This window comes from Lactuca virosa, chromosome 3, assembly GCF_052849685.1.
Source record: "Lactuca virosa cultivar CGN04683 chromosome 3, Lactuca_virosa_CGN04683_v6, whole genome shotgun sequence".
Taxonomy (NCBI): Eukaryota; Viridiplantae; Streptophyta; class Magnoliopsida; order Asterales; family Asteraceae; genus Lactuca; species Lactuca virosa.
The window spans coordinates 78,965,629-78,987,765 of NC_136428.1; the positions used below are offsets into that span (position 1 = coordinate 78,965,629).

Here is a 22,137-nt window from a genome sequence, read left to right on the forward strand (position 1 = left end):
ATATATATATATATATATATATATATATATATATATATATATATATATATATATATTCTAAATTTGTACCAAATATTAAACAGACTAAATTACATATTTAATCCTTAATGTAATGAATTTTATGAGTTGGAAGGATGTATAAAATCCTGAAAACAAATAACACTCTTAAATTGAAACATTTTTCTTTTACCAAAACATAGCCTAACATTCACACATTCCAAGTAAAATACAACCCACACCTCTAAACCTAACATTAAATATATAATATAATATATACACAAACTAAACCTAACATTAAATCCCTCCCTAAAACATTAAATAATCAAGAACACATACACACCCATATATTATAACAAGAATACCATATATAATATAATATATACACAAACTAAATAAAAATAAACAGACTCACAAAAGTTCCTTGTCATAAAAAGCAAGAAGTTGTTTCACATGATTATTCCAAACCGCCACATTTTGCCCATCAACCGTCACCCAATCAACAACCGTTGATCCCAGTTGTTCCCACCACTCTTCCAACTACATCACAATTTCATATTTAAATATTTCATTTATTAATTAAATATATTAAAAAATTCAAATTTTTTGTAAGGAAAAAAGTTTTTACTTACCAATCCAGACACGTATTTACAATCTTCAAGACTCTTCTGAGAATTCACAACTCCATTCCTTAACTCGGGCAACCACTTTTCCATAATCGTCTTCTCTTGTTCAGAAAGCCAAATCTAGACAATAGCTTGTTGTCCTGCAAAAGGAATGGAATCAGAAATTGGAATCGGAATCAAAAGAACGTAGTATACTTCCGTATAATTCACCAAGCATGGAATTTGAAGGATTCTGATAGAATTAAATTCGGTTTATTTTGCAGAGGAATGGAATTGCATATTCCGGTTCCGTTGGAATCACTGATTCCAATTCTGTCGTAATCGCTGATTCTGGTTCCACCTTCAGATATAATTAAATTCCGTTTATTTGGCAGCGGAATGGAATCACGGATTCTGATTCCAACGGAATCACAGAATCGGAATAACTGATTCCAATTCTGTCGGAATCCATGATTCTCACATTCAGATAGAATTAAACTCCGTTTATTTGGCATCGGAATGGAATCACATATTCCAATTCCGTCGGGATCACGGATTCCAGTTCCACCCTCATACCTTTCGTATTCTTGTTGATTGTGATAAGCATGGTTTAGCAACGCGTGACCACTTTCCACAAGATCCCTCCTGATATGCACCAGATTGATAGCTTTTGCTAAGTCCTCCAAAACACAAGCTTCCGAACCTGATCATATGAAAAAAATCAAGTTTATATTAATTTTGTAAAAAAAATAAAAAATAAAAAAAAAAACAATTACAAGGACCTTTCTGTAAGATTTTAAAAGATTAGACTTACAGTTATAGCAGTAAGACATACATTAAAGTTGGGTTAAAATTAAAATACAGTGAAAAAAGTAAGTAAGCACCTGCTCATTGAAAATACCTCCAAGTCTCCAACTCCAGAAAAACCAACAAGGACATGAGGTTTGACCTTTTTGACCTGTAATGTAAAACATCAAAATCTGAGGCCTCCATATGAAATTGAAAAGAACAGCACAAGTTTATAGAGATGCCTTAATAAGAAAAAGTTTAGCAAGTACAATGCTGTAACTAACAGAAATGAAAGTAGGATGTTAATGTAAACAGATAAATGAAAGTGCATTCTTATTTCTTGAATTTAGCTCTCTCTTAATTTAAAAACCTACCACTTCAAGGACATGAGTATTAACAAGACAAAAAAATTGAAAGTACAACATTGTTATTAAAAAATGAAAGTAGAATGTTAAAATAAAGGAACAAAAGAAGGTATGTAACTAAAAAAGAGACGTATCACTTCAATTCAAGGAGATGAGCATTGATAAGAAAAAAAGAAATGAAAGCATGATTTTATAATAAACAAATACATAAATGGAAGCACGTTGCATTTAGCAGTTATTTTAGAAAAGATATGTAATGTACCACTTGAAGGAGATCGGATCCCTCCCGGAGTCCAATACTTTGAACCTCTCCAATGGATTTTGCAAATGGTGAAGCTGCTGGGTCAACACCACTTCTCTCTGTTGTGATCAAACCCTGCATCCAAACCAAAATAAAAACATCAAAACTTCTCAGATTCCATTCCTTCATATATATATAATATAAATGGTTTTAAAGCTGTAATTCAAACATAATCTCCCATCGGGATCTCTCACATAATCCTATAAATGGTTTTAAAGCTAATAAATAATATATTCAATCCAATCTTTTTTAAAATATATTAATAAAACTACCTGCAATTCTTGAAAGATAACTGAGATTGATTCATCTGTAGCAATGGAAGAAATGATCTCAAGTTTTAGAGATTTGACTTGATATGCATCTGAAGTGTTTATAAAAAAGTCTTCAAAATTTGGATCAAAAAGAGAAGGCATCACTTTTGTAAAGACTTGAATGTTGCAGAGGACCTGTGTTAGTTGCAAAAACCTACTTCTTCAAATAGTATAATAAATATGATTAAAACATTTTACACTAATTTTAATATTGGTTTTAATGTTGCAGAGGACCTGTGTCAGTTGCAGAGGACCGAAGTTTTTTGAATCTTAGAGAAGGGTGAATGCTTAAAAGTGGGACAGATACACCCGAAAGATCAATCTCTCATGGAGAGATTCCTTCTTGATTGCTGTTACCAACATCTTCATCCCACTCATGGAGAGATTCGTTCTTGATTGTTGTTACCAGCATCTTCATCCCACCTCACCTGTTGAAATGTGTTTGAAATTTAAAGAATGAAAGTATAAAATAATAAAACTAGTTTCTTTATATGAGGTTGACATGTGAAGTACCATTACGCATCTCCATTTTGATTTAGACCATTTGTAAGGAACTAAGGATCCATGTCACTTATTCCGGTCACATGGATTATCTTCACCTTTGAATTGACTACTCCAAATCCATAATCTGTAAGAAATTTCAAATGTCAGGTTGCCTTAAATCAGGAAAGCTAATAAGTAAAAACACTAACTGCATATTCCAAAACGAAGTATGTGTTAGTAGTAACTAATATCCACATTAACGAAATTAAGGAGTATCTCCAATCTAGCTCTGCTATTGCTCATATCAATATGAGTTTTCTGAGTAATCAGAGATGAAAAATTATCCATTGCTTCATTACAGGCCGAGATACTACTGGATTCACTCGATCCACATTTAAAAATCTTCCCAACACCACTTAGTAAAACATTTAGTAACAACTCAAACGTTCATACAATTTAAATCTCAAACTTGTGAAATTTACAAAGTGTGGGAATGAAAACTCGTCTTGATTTGCAAATTCATCAATTGAATACAAGTACTCAAATTGCACCTGATTGAAATGCGAACAAATGAAGTTTAGAGAGAGAGAATATACCTTGTGCCATGTTTGATGAGGCTCTGTCCGAGCTTCAAGAAACGTGGATTAAGAACAGAGTGATACGATCCTGCTAGTGATAGCGGAGGAAACAAAGTAAAAGAAGTGAATATAGGGCACCGGTCACGAATCGATGTAAAAGCAACGAAGGCCATGGCGTGACCAGTGGCGTGTCGGCGATTGGTGAAAAATGACGGAAATAGAGATGAAATGTTTCACGATCTGGTGAGGGTGGACGATGACTGAAACGGCGATGAAGGAGATATCAAGGGGTGACCGGTGGTGGCAGACCGGCAGTCGCGATTCGACGAGTCAATTTTTTGAGCGCATCGACCCTAATCGATCGATGTTTGCTCTTCGTTTGATTTTCGTGGTGTTGACGATTTTGAAAGAACAGGGTATACTAGGGCTTTTAGGAAATAACACCACGGAGGGCAAATAAAAAACAAATCAAGACATATATGTTATTTTGGAGACACATGTGGTGAGTTAAATCACAACTTTCTTTTATCGATTTTTTCATAATTAGTATATTATTTTAATTATTTTAGTTTTTTAATGAATATAAAATATTTCCGGGGATCAAGAATAATACCAAGAAAAGATGACGGGTACTTCAGGTACTACAAGTTATACTGAAAAATATTTATTTATATTTTCTTAGTGACACTGTTAAATAAATTAACTAATAAAAAATTTTAATTTAGACATTAAAACATATTGTGTGTCTTTTTTTTTTCTAATTTTTAGACATTAACGAATAAATTCATGACAGACATTTTTAACTAGTGCAAATCATTGATATTTTATGCAGTATGACAGACTTTTTTGGGTCTGTCATAGAGCTGATGTCCGTCGTAATTTGTCTGCCAAGGAAAGCCCTTTTTCTAGTAGTGACAAAAAATTAGAGTAAGGAATTTTGTGGTTTAAATCATTTGGAAAAAATATTTTTGACATCATATCGAATCATATAATCAAAAATTTATTAATTTTGGTTTCAATGTTTTCATCAAATAGACAAAACTAATAAAAATTGGCTTAATGAGCTATACGTTGGAAATCATCTTGTAGCAAGATACGCATCCGGTGTCTCTAAATGAAGTTGTATCAATATACACATCTGGTGTCTTTAAATTATTATGGATGCTCAATTGTTGCTGTGAAAATATCAACCATAAGTTAAGGAATATTATAGTAGAGAGTAGGACAGAGTCTGTTAACTGAAATGTAGGGTTTTGTTAGTAAATGTATGTTCAGAGTCGATTAAATGTTTATTTGTATTCCCTAAATGTAACATTCCAATTTTCAAGGCCAAAAATTTTGTTTTAATTATGTTACTTGTAAAACAATTTACTGAAAAACCTCATCAATATCATATAAATCCATAATCCCATAAGTCAATGTCATAAAACATGAGGTGGAATACTAATAATGTCAGAGTACAATCCCAAGAATCTCATAATGCGGAAATCAGGTGTGTGTGTGATGTGCAGCTACCGCGCCGACTCCTTCCCCTTCGCTGAAGAGATACTTGAAACCAAAACTGAAAACCGTAAGCACAAAGCTTAGTGAGTTCCCCCATCATACCACATACCATACAGCCCAAAAATTTCGTTTTTAAATTACTTAAATCCCAATCAGTTTACCAAAACATCATCAATCTCATATTACTTGTAAAAACATAATGTCATGTCTCAAAACCATATAATCAAGAACAATGTAAATCAGAGTACAATCCCAGAAATCCGATGCGGAAACCATATATGTGTGCGATGCGCTGCTACACCGCCGGCTCCTTTACCTTAGACGAAGAGGTACCTGAAACCAAAACTAAAACTGTAAGCACAAAGCTTAGTGAGTTCCCCCATCATACCCATAGCACAGAATCTTCGGTATCTTTCAACCGGTAACCGGGAGCTACCCTCCCCTTCGATATCTTTCAACCGGTAACTGGGAACTATCCTCCCCTTCGGTATCTTTCAACCGGTAACCAGGAGCTACCCTCCCCTTCGGTATCTTCCAACCAGTACCCGGGAGCTAACCCCCCCCCCCCCCTTCGGTATCTTCCAACCGGTATCTGGGGACTATTTCCCCCCTTATCCCTATCACATAATCCATAGCATAAACATATTGGTTTCATGATCATAACATAAGCATACTGAATCATACAATAACATATCATAAACATACTACTATGCATGTGTAGGTTCTGTCAACCCCTTCAGTATCTTTCAACCGGTAACCGTCTTCGGTATCTTTCAACCGGTAACTAGGGACTTGTGCGCCCTACTACTACTAGCACATATCTCAACACAATCATATCAACCAGATAATTATCACAAAGATAATCATCTCAAACATAATCATCTACTGGTGACCGACATTGGTGTCGTAGACCCACCCCTACTGGAAGATAACTCACCTCGTAAGGCTGACTGCTGAAATGCTGATCGGGAAATGTCTGACTGCTGCTCCGGTAACTCCCGGGCTGCAATTCTCATAAAGACACTTAGTCAAACACTGCTAACCAATCTTTGGGTAAAGTGACTAATTTACCCCTGGTCAAGGTCAAAGCCTCAGTCGAAGTCAACTTCCAGTTGACCTAACTCGTCGAGTTGGGCCGCCAACTCGTCGAGTCCCTTTCCTTTCATCTGACCCTCTCCCGACTCTACTCGTCGAGTTTAGCAAAGACTCGACGAGTTCCCTTCTATAATATCCTCGAATGAATCTTCATCCGGCTCGCCGAGTTGTATGAACAACTCGTCGAGTTCTCCTTCATCCTATGAACATGTCCAGTCCACAACTCGTCGAGTTGTATGAACAACTCATCGAGTTCATCTTCAAAAGTTGGGAGATTGCCTTGGACTCGCCGAGTTTGTTCATACACTCACCGAGTCCTATGATTCCCAGGTCCATGGTTAAGTCTAATATTTTGAGTCACTCCCCTGTACCCCTCTAATACCCTTCTAATACTCATCTGGGTCCCTTTGAACCTCAACAGACTGGGGACTCAAGCCCTGGACTCGCCGAGTTCCAAGAATAACTCGCTGAGTCGATGTTGTCCAAGTCTTATTTCTCGATTTCTGATGTACAACACTTATCCAAAAGATAGATCTGGGCTTCTAAGATCGATCTAGCACGTAAAGTTACGAACTTTACGTGCATGCATGGGAGTATAAGCTTAATGGACCCAAAAATGAGGTCTAAATGTGCATGTGGCTCTTTATGGCTACAAAGTTGGCCACTTTACTCCATGTAGTCCCCTAAGGACCTTGGATCTGGAGTCTTAACCCCCAACCATGCTTGCACTCATGATTGGCCACCAAACGTGGTTCCTAAAATCCCTAATTCATTCCAAAAAGGGATCTAGAACATGAATGAACAAGGTATAAGCTTTATACCTCTAAGGAACTGTAATGTTGCACAAACTCGAAATCTTCTGGTTTCCTCTTGGCTCCTCAAGCTTTTCCTTCTTCCTTGTGATCACAAACCACCAAAATCACCAAAAATGGTCTTAGATCTCACAAAACAATTAGGGTTTCCGTAGGAGGTGTTTTGGGAGCATAAGGGACGATGGAGGCTGCATTAAGACGTTTAAATAGGGTGCAATCCCTCGGATTTAGGGTTTTGTCCAAACAGCGCCTACTTGTCGAGTCGGTTCCCCGACTCGTCGAGTAGGTCACTAAACTCCCGTGTCCAAAGTCGATTCTACTCGATGAGTTGGACCTTCAACTCGCCGAGTCCCAGGCCAAAATGTTATAATTACTTGAATGAAAATACGTACCAGGAACCGGGTGCTACAAATCTCCCCCACTTATTTTAGACTTCGTCCTCGAAGTCTGCTGCTCGATCCTGAAAAAGCTCTGGGTAATGCTCCATCATCTCGTCCTCCGGCTCCCACGTCCATTCTGAGCCCTTTCGGTGCTTCCATTGCACCTTCACACGCTCGACCCTCTTGTTCCTCAGATCCTTCGACTTCCGGTCGAGGATCGCCACAGGCCGCTCAATGTAGTTCAAGCTGTCATCCACCTGAATATCCTCCAGAGGTACCACCGCCGAGTCATCCACCAAGCACTTCCGCAGCTGGGAGACATGGAAAGTGTTATGGATCTGACTGAGTTACGCTGGCAGATCCAGCCTATACGCCACCTTGCCCACCCGGGCTATAACCCTGAAGGGTCTAATATACCTGGGGCCCAGCTTGCCCTGCTTCCTGAATCGGATGACGCCCTTCCATGGCGACACCTTCAGGAGGACCATATCCCCGACCTGGAACTCTAGGTCCGATCGGCGCTTGTCGGCGTAACTCTTCTGCCGACTCTGTGCAGTCTGAAGCCTGCTCCTAACTTGATGAATCCTCTCTGTCGTCTTGAGCACCACTTCGGTGCTCCCCATGACCCTCTGGCCCACCTCACCCCAACATATCGGGGTCCTGCACTTCCTCCCATATAACATCTCAAAGGAAGGACGACCGATACTCGCGTGGTAGCTGTTGTTGTAGGAGAACTCAACTAATGGGATATAGGTATCCCAACTTCCACCGAAGTCTAGCACACATGCCTGCAGCATATCCTCCAGAGTCTGGATGGTCCGCTCACTCTGTCCATCCGTCTGCGGGTGAAAAGCGGTGCTAAAGTGTAGACGAGTACCCAACTCGTCATGGAATTTCTTCCAGAATCTGGAAGTGAATCGCACATCCCTGTCTGAAATCACGGAGACTGACACTCTGTGTCGAGCCACTACCTCTCGAATGTAGATGTCGGCCAACTTCTCGGCCGATATACTCTCCTGGATCGGTATGAAATGGGCACTCTTGGTCAATCGATCTACGATGACCCATATGGAATCCACTCCCCGCGCGGTCCTGGGAAGTTTGGTGATGAAATCCATGGTAATATCTTCCCATTTCCACATGGGAATATCTAACGGTTGCATCTTGCCGTGTGGCCTCTGGTGCTCGGCCTTGACCTTCCTGCAGGTCAAGCACCGCTCCACATACCATGCTACATCCCGCTTCATGCAGGGCCACCAATAGTCAAGACGAAGATCTCTATACATCTTCGTCGCTCCGGGATGGATAGAAAACCTGAATTTGTGCGCCTCCCCCATCAATATCTGGCGCACGCCTCCATGATAGGGGACCCACACCCTACGGTGAAGAGTCAATAACCCTCGGCTATCATAGTCGAAGGAGGAAGCCTGACCCACTATACGCTCGCTCTTTCGATGTTCCTCCTTCATAGCCTCCTTTTGGGCCTCTCGAATATGCTCCAACAGTGGAGTCACTACTGTCATCTGCATGCAAATGTCTCTGATCGGCGCTGCCTTACGGCTAAGCGCATCGGCCACCACATTGGCCTTCCCCAGGAGGCAAAGGATCTCGCAATCATAATCCTTCACCACATCTAACCACCGACGTTGCCTCATGTTCAGATTCGGCTGATCCATGAGGTATCTCAGACTCTTATGGTCCGTGTAAATGGTACATCGAACCCCATAGAGATAGTGTCGCTAAATCTTGAGGGCGAAGACAACTGCCCCCAACTCCAAATCATGTGTCGGGTAGTTCGCCTCGTGGGGCTTCAACTTCCTCGAGGCGTAGGCGATGACATGCCCTCTCTGCATCAATACTGCGTCCAAACCCGAAATAGACGCATCGCAGTACACTACAAAATCCTCTACGCCCTCTGGCAGGGCTAAGATCGGCGCCTCGCACAATCTTTGTCTCAGTGTCTCGAACGCTGCCTGCTGCTCAGGCCCCCAACGAAAGGCTACGACCTTCTTCGTTAGCCGAGGCAAGGGTACGACTATCTTGGAGAAATCCTGGATGAATCTCCGATATTAGCCGGCTAATCCCAGGAAACTCCAAATCTCGAATGGAGACTTCGGAACCTTCCATCTCATCACGGCCTCCACCTTGGCCGGATCGACCAGAATACCGTTCTGGTTGACAAGGTGCCCAAGAAACTGCACCTCGCGCAACCAGAACTCACACTTGGAGAACTTGGCGTACAAGCCCTCCCTCCTAAGAGTGTCCAAGACCTCTCGCAGATGCTCCTCATGCTGCTCCTGTGTCTTGGAGTAGACCAAGATATCATTAATGAAAACTATCACAGACCGATCCAGCATCGGTCTGCACACGCGGTTCATAAGATCCATGAACGCGGCATGAGCATTGGTGAGCCCGGAGGGCATCACCACGAACTCGTAGTGATCATAACGTGTCCGGAAAGGAGTCTTCTGCACTTCCTCCTCTCTGACCCTCATCTGATGATATTCTGAACGCAAATCAATCTTGGAGAACCAAGATGCTCCCTGTAGCTGGTCAAAGAGGTCATCAATCCTCGGGAGTGGGTAACGGTTCTTCACCGTTACCCTGTTTAGCTCACGGTAATCTATGCGCATGCGATGCGACCCGTCATTCTTCTTGACAAACAGGATCAGGGCTCCCCAAGGCGAACTACTCGGCCTGATGAATCCCTTGTCTAGCAGCTCCTGCAAGTGCATAGACAACTCTTACATCTCGGGAGGATCCAACCGATATGGTGCCTTGGCTATTGGAGCCGCACCAGGGACTAGGTTGATCCTGAACTCCACCTGTCGCTCCGGAGGTATCCCAGGAAGCTCCTTTGGGAACACATCCGCGTAGTCTCGCACCACCGGAACATCGCTCACCGTCGCCGTACCCGCCTCCCGGATATCCATAACATAGGCGACATACCCAGCGCAGCCCTACAGTAGGTAGCGTCTCGCTCTCGCTGCTGAACATAAAGCTGGTCGTTGCTGTGGCCTCTCGCCCTGGATCACCAGCTCTCCCCCACTTGGGTTCCTGATCCGCACCAACTGCTGCGCGCAGTCGATCACCACCCCATTGGGGCTTATCCAATCCATACCAATAATAACCTTGTTTCCCCGCAAAGGTATGGGAACCAGGTCTACCAAGTAGCGCTCCTCGAATAACCTCAGGACGCAATCTCTGAAAACTGTTGATGCTCGCACTGATCGGTCATCGGCAATATCAACCTCTAAAGGGCAATCCAGCATGCCCGAAGACTCAGGGAACTTCTTGCTAAGCGCAAGAGAGACAAACGATCAGGTGGCGCCCGAATCAAACAATACATGAATTGGGATACCGTTCACATGGAACGATCCTAAACAGAGCATACATATAACATATCAAAATCGCAGCAATCATAAAAATAAGTAATAAGGAGGAGGAACCATACCCGTCACCACATCGGGTGCGGTGCGTGCCTCTTCGACTGTCAGCTGAAATGCTCGGCTCCGCACCACTGGAGCCTCTGGCTTGGCCTTCCGGCCATCCATAACCCTCGCAGTCTCCCGAGTTGGCGTCGCTGCTGCTGCTGTCAATCCGGGGCAGTTGGCCTTTTTATGGCCCCTCTGATTGTAATGAAAGCAAATCAGGTCTGATGTCTAAACCGTGGAAACAGGGGGAGTACAATCCCTGCCGAAATGCCCAGTCTTGTCGCACTTATAGCAGCCGGAACCCAACCCAGTGCGGCAAACTCCCTCATGTGACCGACCGCATTTCCCACAGCGGTCCCGGCCCTGCTGGCCCTTCGACTTAGAGTCGAATCCTTTGGATTTCTACCCCGAAACCCCTGTAACCTGCTCAGTCCCTGCCTTCTTCTTCCTGAGGTGCTCCAAATCTATCTCCCTCTCCCGCACCCTGGCAATCATGGAGTCCAGGGTTGGACATGTCGAGAAGCTAACATGCTCCCTGATATCGGCTCTCAACATGTCATGATAGCGGGTCCTCCTCATATCCTCATCTCCTGCCTACTGGGGCACCAATAAATCCCTCTCCCGGAACTTGGCGATGATCTCTGCCACAGTCTCTGTAGTCTGTCTCATATCCAAGAACTCCCTGGCCAGCTGCTGTAGCTCCACAGCTGGCGCGAACTCAACCCTGAATCTGGTCACAAAGTCTGACCAGGTCATAGCCTCGATGGCTGGGGCTCCCAACGAGTCACCAACTGACTCCCACAAATCTCTAGCTCTATCCCTCAAACATCCCGCGGCAAAGCGGACCTTCGACCCTTCCGAACAGAAGCTCGCCAACTGCGCAGACTCAATGTCTGCGATCCATCTCCTGGCAGCAATGGGGTCCTTCACCCCGTGAAAGTCTGGCGCACCACTCCCCCTGAAGTCCTTGAAGGACAGTGTGCGCGTACCCGTCTGGTTGGATGCCAGATCACTCCTGAATTACCGGAGGCGATCCTCCATCAGCTCCACGATCCCCTCATTGATCGACCCGAAAATGACCGGGGTCGACTCAAGGATGCTTCTCGTGATCTCAGACGCGATGAACTCGCGTAGCCCGTCATCAACCTGCTCGGATCCTGCGCCCGAGCTTGACCCTGATCCTGACCCAGATCCTGCTCCATGTCATGTAATCGCCATACTCAAAATAAACACGTAAATGTCAGGATCATACATATCATCGAGAGTTCTCACACACTCTCCAAGTTTCCCGGTTCTGTCTCAACCTTCCTTGATTCGAGTACGGATCCTCTGCTTCCAGTAGTACGGGCCCATACTACCTTCCACATCTATCTGTACTTCCCTCAAGAACTACCTTGACTTCACCAAGTCCCTTTATACTAATACAACTTCCCAACTAAGCTCATCCTAGGCTTTCCTAGGGCACTCCCCGACCTACTCTCCGCTGTCAGGTGCACTAGGAGTCCCTACCACCTCTCCCTAACTCGCTTGCGAATACGGCTACATATCCGCTCACTATTTAGTTAGAGTTAGCCAGGACCCCTATAGCACAAAGCAAGCAACATTCGTGCATCGAGTAACCACAACAAGCATAACCTAATCAGGATATCCTACTGCTGTGTAACATCCCAAAATTTGAGACGAAAAATTTTGTTTTTAAATTAAGCAAGTCATAAAATATGTTACCAAAACATTGTCAATATTACATCAGGTTTAAACCACAATGTCGTCTCAAAATCATAACATCATAAGTGAAAGAAATTAGAGTACAATCCCAGAAGTTCATTGCGGAAATCATGTGTGAATGTGTGATGCGCTGCAACACCGCCAGCTCCCTCCCCTTAGACGAAGAGGTACCTGAAACCAAAGCTGAAACTGTAAGCACAAAGCTTAGTGAGTTCCCCCATCATACCACATACCATATAATATCGTTGGTATCTTTCAACCGGTAATTGTCATTGGTATCTTTCAACCGGTATCTGTCATCGGTATCTTTCAACCGGTAACTGTCATCGGTATCTTTCAACCGGTAACTGGGGACTATTTCACCCCCTACCATTATCATACAATAACAAGGTATAATCATACAATCAAGCATAACTGGGTACTGACCTACCTCCTCGATCCTAAAGACCGATGCCAGGGAAAAACTAATCCCTACCACTACCATTAACACACATAACATATCACACAGGCATATCCCATGACCAAAGCACATAACCATACCAAGATAATTATTATAAAGACAATTATATAATAACTACCCTTGTTGGTGGGCCGGCATTGTGGCCTTAGACCCACCCCTACTGGAAGGTAACTCACCTCGAACGAGTAGCTGCTGATAATCTGCGCGGGAAATCTCTGTCTGCTGCTGCTCCGGAAATCCTCCGGCTATAATCCCCACAAAACACTTAATAAGAGTCTGATATATATTCTTAGGGTAAGATGACCATTTTACCCCTGACCAAGTCCAAGTCAAAGTCAACTTCCAGTTGACCTGACTCGACGAGTTGGGCCGCCAACTCGTCGAGTCCCTATCTCTTCAACTGTCCTCATCCACGTCTCTACTCGTCGAGTTTAGCAACGACTCGACGAGTTCTCCTTCTAAAACAACCCCGGATGAACCTTCATCCGACTCGCCGAGTTGTATGAACACTCGTCGAGTTGTATGAACACTCGTCGAGTTCATCTTCATCCTATGAACAAGTCCTGTCCCCGACTCGCCGAGTTGTATGAACAACCCGTCAAGTTCATCTTCAAGAGTTGGGAGATTGCCTTGGACTCGCCGAGTCGGCTCATGTACTCGCCGAGTCCTATGAACTCCAGGACTATGGCTTATCCTAATACGTTTGGGTCACTCCCCTGGACCCTTTAAAACCTTTCTAACACTCAACTGAGTCTCTTGAACCATAACATAAAAGGGGAGTCTAACCTTGGACTCGCCAAGTCCCTAGAACGACTCGCCGAGTCGATAGAGTCCAAGTCTATTCCTTCGATTTCTGGTGTACAACTCTTGTCCAAATGATAGATCTAGGTCCCTAAACTTGATCTAGCACGTAAAGTTACGAACTTTGCGTGCATGCATGGGACTTTGAGCCAAAAAGGCTCTAAAAGAGGCTCTTAAGTTGCATGGCGGCTTCCATGGGTGCAAAAGCAGCCCTTTTCTACCTTGTAACTCCTCCATGGACCTAGATCCGAAGCCTCAACCCCCAACCATGCTTGCAATCATGGTTGGTTAGTAAGAATGTCTTATAAAAGCCCTAAATCTCCCCAAAAAGGGATCTAGCAAATGAACAAGCAAGGTATCGACTTTATACCTTCTGGGAACTGCAAATGATTCACAAACTTGAACTCCCTTGGTCTTCTCTTGATTCCTCTAGGCCCTTCCTTCTTCCTTGTGATCAAAACCATCGTAATGTCTTCCCATTTCCACATGGGAATATCTAACGGCTGCATCAAGCCGTGTGGTCTCTGATGCTCGGCCTTGACCTTCCTGCAGGTCAAGCACCGCTCCACGTACCATGCCACATCCCACTTCATGCAGGGCCACCAGTAGTCAAGACGAAGATCCCTATACATCTTCGTCGCCCCGGGATGGATAGAAAACCTGGATTTATGCACCTCCTCCATCAATGTCTGACGCGCACCTCCATGATAGGGGACCCACGCCCTACGGTGGAGGGTCAACAGCCCTCGGCTATCATAGTCGAAGAAGGAAACCTGACCCACAATACGCTCGCTCTTCCGATGTTCCTCCTTCATAGCCTCCTGCTGGGCCTCTCGGATCTGCTCCAGCAGCGGAGTCACCACGGTCATCCGCATGCAGACATCCCTGATCGGCGCTGCCTTGCGTCTAAGCGCATCGGCCACCACATTGGCCTTCCCCGGGTGGTAAAGGATCTCGCAATCATAATCCTTCACCACATCCAACCACCGACGTTGCCTCATGTTCAGATTCGGCTGATCCATGTGGTACCTCAAAATCTTGTGGTCCGTGTAAATGGTACAACGGACCATGTAGAGGTAATGACGCCAAATCTTGAGGGCAAAAACAACCGCCCCCAGCTCCAAATCATGCGTTGGATAATTCGCCTTGTGAGGCTTCAGCTTCCTCGAAGCGTAAGCAATAACGTGTCCTCTCTACATCAAAACTGCGCCCAAACCCGAGATGGACGCATCGCAGTATACGACAAAATCCTCAATGCCCTCTGGCAGAACTAAGATTGGCGGCTCGCACAATCTCTGTCTCAATGTCTCAAATGCAGCCTGCTGCTCAGGCCCCCAGCGAAAGACTACGGCTTTCCTCGTCAACCGAGTCAGGGGCACGACTACCTTGGAGAAGTCCTGAATGAACCTCCGATAGTAGCTTGCCAGTCCCAAGAAGCTCCGAATCTCGGATGGAGACCTCGGAACCTCCCACCTCATCACGGCCTCCACCTTGGCCGGATCAACCAAAATCTCGTCCTGGTTGACAAGGTGCCCAAGAAACTGCACCTCGCGCAACCAGAACTCGCACTTGGAGAACTTGGTATACAAGCTCTCCCTCCTCAAAGTATCCAACACCTCTCGCAAGTGATCCTCATGCTGCTCTCGCGTCTTGGAATAAACCAAGATGATATCGATGAAAACTATCACAGACCGATCCAACATCGGCCTGCACACGTGGTTCATGAGATCCATGAACGCAGCAGGAGCATTGGTGAGCCCGAAAGGCATCACCACGAACTCATAGTGGCCATAGCGCGTCTGGAACGCAGTCTTCTGCACATCCTCCTCTCTGACCCTCATCTGATGATATCATGAGCGCAAATCAATCTTGGAGAACCAAGATGCACCCTGTAGTTGGTCAAAGAGGTCATCAATCCTCGGAAGGGGGTAACGGTTCTCCACCGTCACCTTATTCAACTCCCGATAGTCTATACACATCCGATGCGACCCGTCCTTCTTCTTCCCAAACAGAATCGGGGCTCCCCAGGGTGAACTGCTCGGTCCAATGAACCCCTTGTCTAGCAGCTCCTGCAGCTGTTTAGACAACTCCTGCATCTCAGGAGGAGCCAACCGATACGGTGCCTTGGCTGTCGGAGCCGCACCAGGGACTAGGTCGATCCTGAACTCTATCTGCCTCTCCGGAGGTATCCCTAGCAACTCCTCATGGAATACGTCCGCAAACTCTCGCACCACTGGCACATCGCCCACCGTCGCCTTACCCGCCTCCCGGGTATCCATAACATAGGCGACAAATCCTGCGCAACCCTGCTGGAGGTAGCGCCTAGCTCTCTAGCTGCTGAACATTACGTTGTTCCTCGTTGTGACCTCTCGCCCTGAACCACCAGCTCTCCCCCACTTGGGGTCCTGATCCTCACCAGCTGCTGCGCGCAGTCGATCACTGCCCCATTGGGGCTCAGCCAATCCATACCGATAATAACCTTGTTCCCCCGCAAATGTATAGGAACCAAGTCTACCAGGTAACGCTCCTCGAACAATCTCAAAACACAGTCCCTGAAGACCTCTGATGCTCGCACTGACCGGTCGTCCGCAATCTCGACCTCTAGAGGGCAATCCAACATGCCCGAAGACTTAGGAAACTTCTTGCTAAGCGCAAGAGAGACAAACGAGCGGGTAGCACCCGAATCAAACAACACCTGAACTGGGATACCGTTCACATGGAACGATCCTAACAAGGCACATACATAATATATCAAAATCGTAGTGACATAACATAAAAGCGTAAATAAGAAATCATACCGGTCACCACATCGGGTGCAGCGCGTGCCTCCTCGGCTGTCAGCTGAAATGCTCGGCTCTGTACCACTGGAGCCTCCGTCTTGACCTTCCGGCCATCCATAACCCGCGCAGTCGCCGGAGTTGGCGCCGCAGCATCTGTCGTCACTCTGGGGCTGGCCTTCTTATGGCCCATCTGATTGCAATGGAAGCAAATCAGGTCTGATGTCTGAACCGTAGGGGTAGGGGCAGTACAATCTCTGCCAAAATGCCCAATCTTGCCGCACTTATAGCAGCCTGAACCCGGCCCAGTGTGGCAAACTCCCTCATGTGACCGACCGCACTTTCCACAGCGGTCCCGGCCCTGCTGGCCCTTCGACCTAGAGTCGAATCCCTTGGGTTTCTTCCCCGAAACCCCCGTAACCTGCACAATCTCTGCCTTCCTCTTCCTAAGGTGCTCCAGATCGATCTCCCTCTCCCACGTCCTAGCAATCATGGAGTCCAGGGTCGGACATGCCGAGAAGCTGACGTGCTCCCTGATATCGGCTCTCAACATGTCGTGATAGCGGGTCCTCCTCATATCCTCATCTCCTGCATACTGGGGTACCAATAAAGCCCTCTCCCGGAACTTGGCGGTGATCTCCGCCACGGTCTCCGTAGTCTGTCTCATATCCAAAAACTCCCTGGCCAGCTGCTGAAGCTCCACAGCTGGTGCAAACTCGGCCCTGAATCGGGTCACGAAATCTGACCACGTCATAGCCTCGATGGCTGGGGCTCCCAATGTATCACCAATCAACTCCCACCAATCTCTGGCTCGATCCCTCAAACATCTTGCAGCAAAACGGACCTTCGACCCTTCTGGGAAGAAGCTCGTCAACTGCGCAGACTCGATGTCTGCGATCCATCTCCTAGCAGCAATGGGGTCCTTCACCCCATGGAAGTTCGGCGCACCACTCCCTCTAAAGTCCTTGAAGGACAGCGTGCGCGTACCCAACTGGCTGGACGCCGCATCCCTCCTGAATGCCTGGAGGCGATCCTCCATCAACTCAATAATCCCCTCCTTGATCGACCCGAAGATGATGGGGGTCGACTCAAGGATACCTCTAGTGATCTCAGACGCGACGAACTCACGTAACCCGTCATCAACCTGCTCGGATCCCGCGCCCGAGGCTGACCCTGATCCTGACCGAGATCCTGCTCCATGTCGTGTAATCGTCATACTGAAATTAAACACATAAACGTCAGGATCATATATACCCCTGAGAGGTCTCACACACTCTCCAAGTTTCCTGGTTCCATCTCGGTCCTCCTTGACTCGAGTACGGATCCTCTACTTTCAGTAGTACGGGCCCATACTACCTTCCACATCTATCCGTACTTTCGTCAAGGATTGCTTCAACTTCACCAAGTCTCTTTACCGATACCCTTTTCTACTAATCTCGTCCTAGGCTTTCCTAGGGCACTCCCCGACCTACTCTCCGCCATCAGCTGCACTAGGAGTCCCTACTTCCCTTCCCTAACTAGCTTGCGAGTACTGCTACATATCCGCTCACTAGTTAGTTAAAGTTAGCCAGGACCCCTTAAGCACAAAGCAAGCAGTATTCGTGCATCGAGTAACCACATCAGGCATAACCTAATCAGGCTATCCTATTGCTGACTAAACAGTCCTAGCATACAACTCATACAACATGCATATAAGGCATCCTTCCTAGATCCTTAGCCCTAATCTAGCATGCAGTTCTCAGAATCATAAATCATATAACATAGCATATCAAGTATGGGTATCTTGGGGAAAACTTACTTGAGCTCGGCCGGTAGCACGCATCACACACCTTGCTCTTTCTCGAAATCCCTTAATTTAGATTTTAGGAAACCATTTTCTTTGTAAAATCTTTTAATCCCTCGGTTTGAGTCCAGACACCCCCGAGGGTGTGTCTGAATCCCTCAAACCAGGGCTCTGATACCAACTTGTAACATCCCAAAATTTGAGACCAAAAATTTTGTTTTTAAATTAAGCAAGTCATAAAATATGTTACCAAAACATTGTCAATATTACATCAGGTTTAAACCACAATGTCGTCTCAAAATCATAACATCATAAGTGAAGGAAATCAGATTACAATCCCAAAAGTTCATTGCGGAACTCATGTGTGAATGTGTGATGCGCTGCTACACCGCCGACTCCTTCCCCTTAGACGAAGAGGTACCTGAAACCAAAGCTGAAACTGTAAGTACAAAGCTTAGTGAGTTCCGCCATCATACCACATACCATATAATATCGTCGGTATCTTTCAACCGGTAATTATCATCGGTATCTTTCAACCGGTATCTGTCATCGGTATCTTTCAACCGGTAACTGTCATGAGTATCTTTCAACCGGTAACTACCATCAGTATCTTTCAACCGGTAACCGGGGACTATTTCACCCCCTACCATTATCATACAATAACAAGGTATAATCATACAATCAAGCATAACTGGGTACTGACCTACCCCCTCGATCCTAAAGACTGATGCCAGGGAAAAACTAATCCCTACCACTACCATTAACACACATAACATATCACACAGGCATATCCCATGACCAAAGCACATAACCATACCAAGATAATTATCACAAATACAATTATATAACAACTACCCTTGTTGGTGGGCCGGCATTTTGGCCTTAGACCCACCCCTACTAGAAGGTAACTCACCTCGAATGAGTAGCTGTTGATAGTCTGCGCGGGAAATCTTTGTCTGCTGCTGCTCCGGAAATCCTCCGGCTATAATCCCCACAAAACACTTAATCAGAGTCTGATATCTATTCTTAGGGTAAGATGACCATTTTACCCCTGACCAAGTCCAAGTCAAAGTCAACTTCCAGTTGACCTGACTCGACGAGTTGGGCCGCCAACTCGTCGAGTCCCTATCTCTTCAACTGTCCTCATCCACGTCTCTACTCGTCGAGTTTAGCAACGACTCGACGAGTTCTCCTTCTAAAACAACCCCGGATGAACCTTCATCCGACTCGCCGAGTTGTATGAACACTCGTCGAGTTCATCTTCATCCTATGAACAAGTCCTGTCCTCGACTCGCAGAGTTGTATGAACAACCCGTCGAGTTGATCTTCAAGAGTTGGGAGATTGCCTTGGACTCGCCGAGTCGGCTCATGTACTCGCCGAGTCCTATGAACTCCAGGACTATGGCTTATCCTAATACGTTTGGGTCACTCCCCTGGACCCTCTAAAACCTTTCTAACACTCAACTGGGTCTCTTGAACCATAACAGAAAAGGGGAGTCTAACCTTGGACTCGCCGAGTCGATAGCGTCCAAGTCCATTCCTTCGATTTCTGGTGTACAACTCTTGTCCAAATGATAAATCTAGGTCCCTAAACTCGATCTAGCACGTAAAGTTACGAACTTTACGTGCATGCATGGGACTTTGAGCCAAAAAGGCTCTAAAAGAGGCTCTTAAGTTGCATGGCGGCTTCCATGGGTGCAAAAGCAGCCCTTTTCTACCTTGTAACTCCTCCATGGACCTAGATCCGAAGCCTCAACCCCCAACCATGCTTGCAATCATGGTTGGTTACCAAGAATGGCTTATAAAAGCCCTAAATCTCCCCAAAAAGGGATCTAGCAAATGAACAAGCAAGGTATCGACTTTATACCTTCTGGGAACTGCAAATGATGTACAAACTTGAACTCCCTTGGTCTTCTCTTGATTCCTCTAGGCCCTTCCTTCTTCCTTGTGATCAAAACCACCAAAAATCACCACAAATGCCTTTAGATCTTCACACACACAGTTAGGGTTTGCTATGGGGGGTTTCTGGAAGCAATAGGGACGAAGGGTGGCTGAATGAGATGCTTAAATAGGGTGCAAACCCTTAGATTAGGGTTTTGTCCAGTCAGAGTCTACTCGTCGAGTCTAGAAGCCGACTCGATGAGTCCGTCATTTAAATCACGTGTCAAATCCGCTTCTACTCGACGAGTTGGGCCTTCAACTCGTCGAGTCCCAGGCCAAAAACGCAAAATACTTAAATAAAATACATACCAGGAACCAGGTGCTACATGCTCACTAAACAGTCCTAGCATACAGCTCATACAACAGACATTCAAGGCATCCTTCCTAGATCCTTAGCCCTACCCTACCATGCAGTTCTCAGAATCATACATCAGTCATACAAGGCATCCTCCTAGATCCTTAGCCCTAAACTAGCATGCAGTTCTCAAATTCATATATCATATAACATAACATAACAAGTATGAGTATCTTGGGGAAAACTTACTTGAGCTCGGCCGGTCGCACGCATCACACACCTTGTTCTTTTCCCAAAATTCTTTAACTTAAATTTTAGAAAACTGTTTTCTTTAGAAAAATCTTTTAATCCCTCGGTTTGAGTTCAGACACCCCCGAGGGTGTGTCCGAATCCCTCAAACCAAGGCTCTGATACCAACTTGTAACATCCCAAAATTCAAGCCCAAAAATTTCGTTTTTAAATTACTTAAATCCCAATCAGTTTACCAAAACATCATCAATCTCATATTACTTGTAAAAACATAATGTCATGTCTCAAAACCATATAATCAAGAACAATGTAAATCAGAGTACAATCCCAGAAATCCGGTGCGGAAACCATGTATGTATGTGATGCACTGCTACACCGCCGGCTCCTTTCCCTTAGACGAAGAGGTACCTGAAACCAAAACTAAAACTGTAAGCACAAAGCTTAGTGAGTTCCCCCATCATACCCATAGCACAGAATCTTCGGTATCTTTCAACCGGTAACCGGGAGCTACCCTCCCCTTCGGTATCTTTCAACCGGTAACTGGGAACTATCCTCCCCTTCGGTATCTTTCAACCGGTAACCAGGAGCTACCCTCCCCTTCGGTATCTTCCAACCGGTACCCTGGAGCTAACCCCCCCCCCCCTTCGGTATCTTCCAACCGGTATCTGGGGACTATTTCCCCCTTATCCCTATCACATAATCCATAGCATAAACATATTGGTTTCATGATCATAACATAAGCATACTGAATCATACAATAACATATCATAAACATACTACTATGCATGCGTGGGTTATATCCACCCCTTCGGGATCTTTCAACTGGTAACCATCTTCGGTATCTTTCAACCGGTAACTAGGGACTTGCGCGCCCTACTACTACTAGCACATATCTCAGCACAATCATATCAACCAGATAATTATCACAAAGACAATCATCTCAAACATAATCACCTACTGGTGACCGGCATTGGTATCGTAGACCCACCCCTACTGGAAGGTAACTCACCTCGTAAGGCTGACTGCTGAAATGTTGATCGGGAAATGTCTGACTGCTGCTCCGGTAACTCCCGGGCTGTAATTCCCATAAAGACACTTAGTCAAACACTGCTAACCAATCTTTGGGTAAAGTGACTAATTTACCCCTGGTCAAGGTCAAAGCCTCAGTCGAAGTCAACTTCCAGTTGACCTAACTCGCCGAGTTGGGCCGCCAACTCGTCGAGTCCCTTTCCTTTCATCTGACCCTCTCCCGACTCTACTCGTCGAGTTTAGCAAAGACTCGACGAGTTCCCTTCTATAATATCCTCGAATGAATCTTCATCCGGCTCGCCGAGTTGTATGAACAACTCGTCGAGTTCTCCTTCATCGTATGAACATGTCCAGTCCACGACTCGCCGAGTTATATGAACAACTCATCGAGTTCATCTTCAAAAGTTGGGAGATTGCCTTGGAC

The 22,137-nt window shown here is 45.4% G+C and overlaps 1 protein-coding gene across 2 annotated transcripts; it reads right to left on the minus strand.

Annotated features, from left to right (window-relative positions):
• Positions 1-222: 222 nt before the first annotated feature.
• LOC145166061 (uncharacterized) lies at positions 223-3,890 on the minus strand. 2 transcript variants are annotated; one of them, XM_079084989.1, is made up of 9 exons: positions 3,448-3,890; positions 2,882-2,996; positions 2,603-2,796; positions 2,330-2,503; positions 2,019-2,132; positions 1,487-1,560; positions 1,179-1,305; positions 630-763; positions 223-537 (listed from the first exon to the last, which is right to left on the minus strand). In XM_079084989.1, the coding sequence occupies exons 4-8, from the start codon at positions 2,468-2,470 to the stop codon at positions 689-691; spliced, it is 531 nt and encodes a 176-aa protein (XP_078941115.1). In that variant the 5' UTR covers positions 2,471-2,503; positions 2,603-2,796; positions 2,882-2,996; positions 3,448-3,890; the 3' UTR covers positions 223-537; positions 630-688. The 2 variants fall into 2 exon arrangements, with proteins under 2 accessions (XP_078941115.1, XP_078941114.1); XM_079084988.1 differs by having other exon boundaries at positions 2,330-2,522.
• Between the last annotated feature and the right edge of the window lie 18,247 nt (positions 3,891-22,137).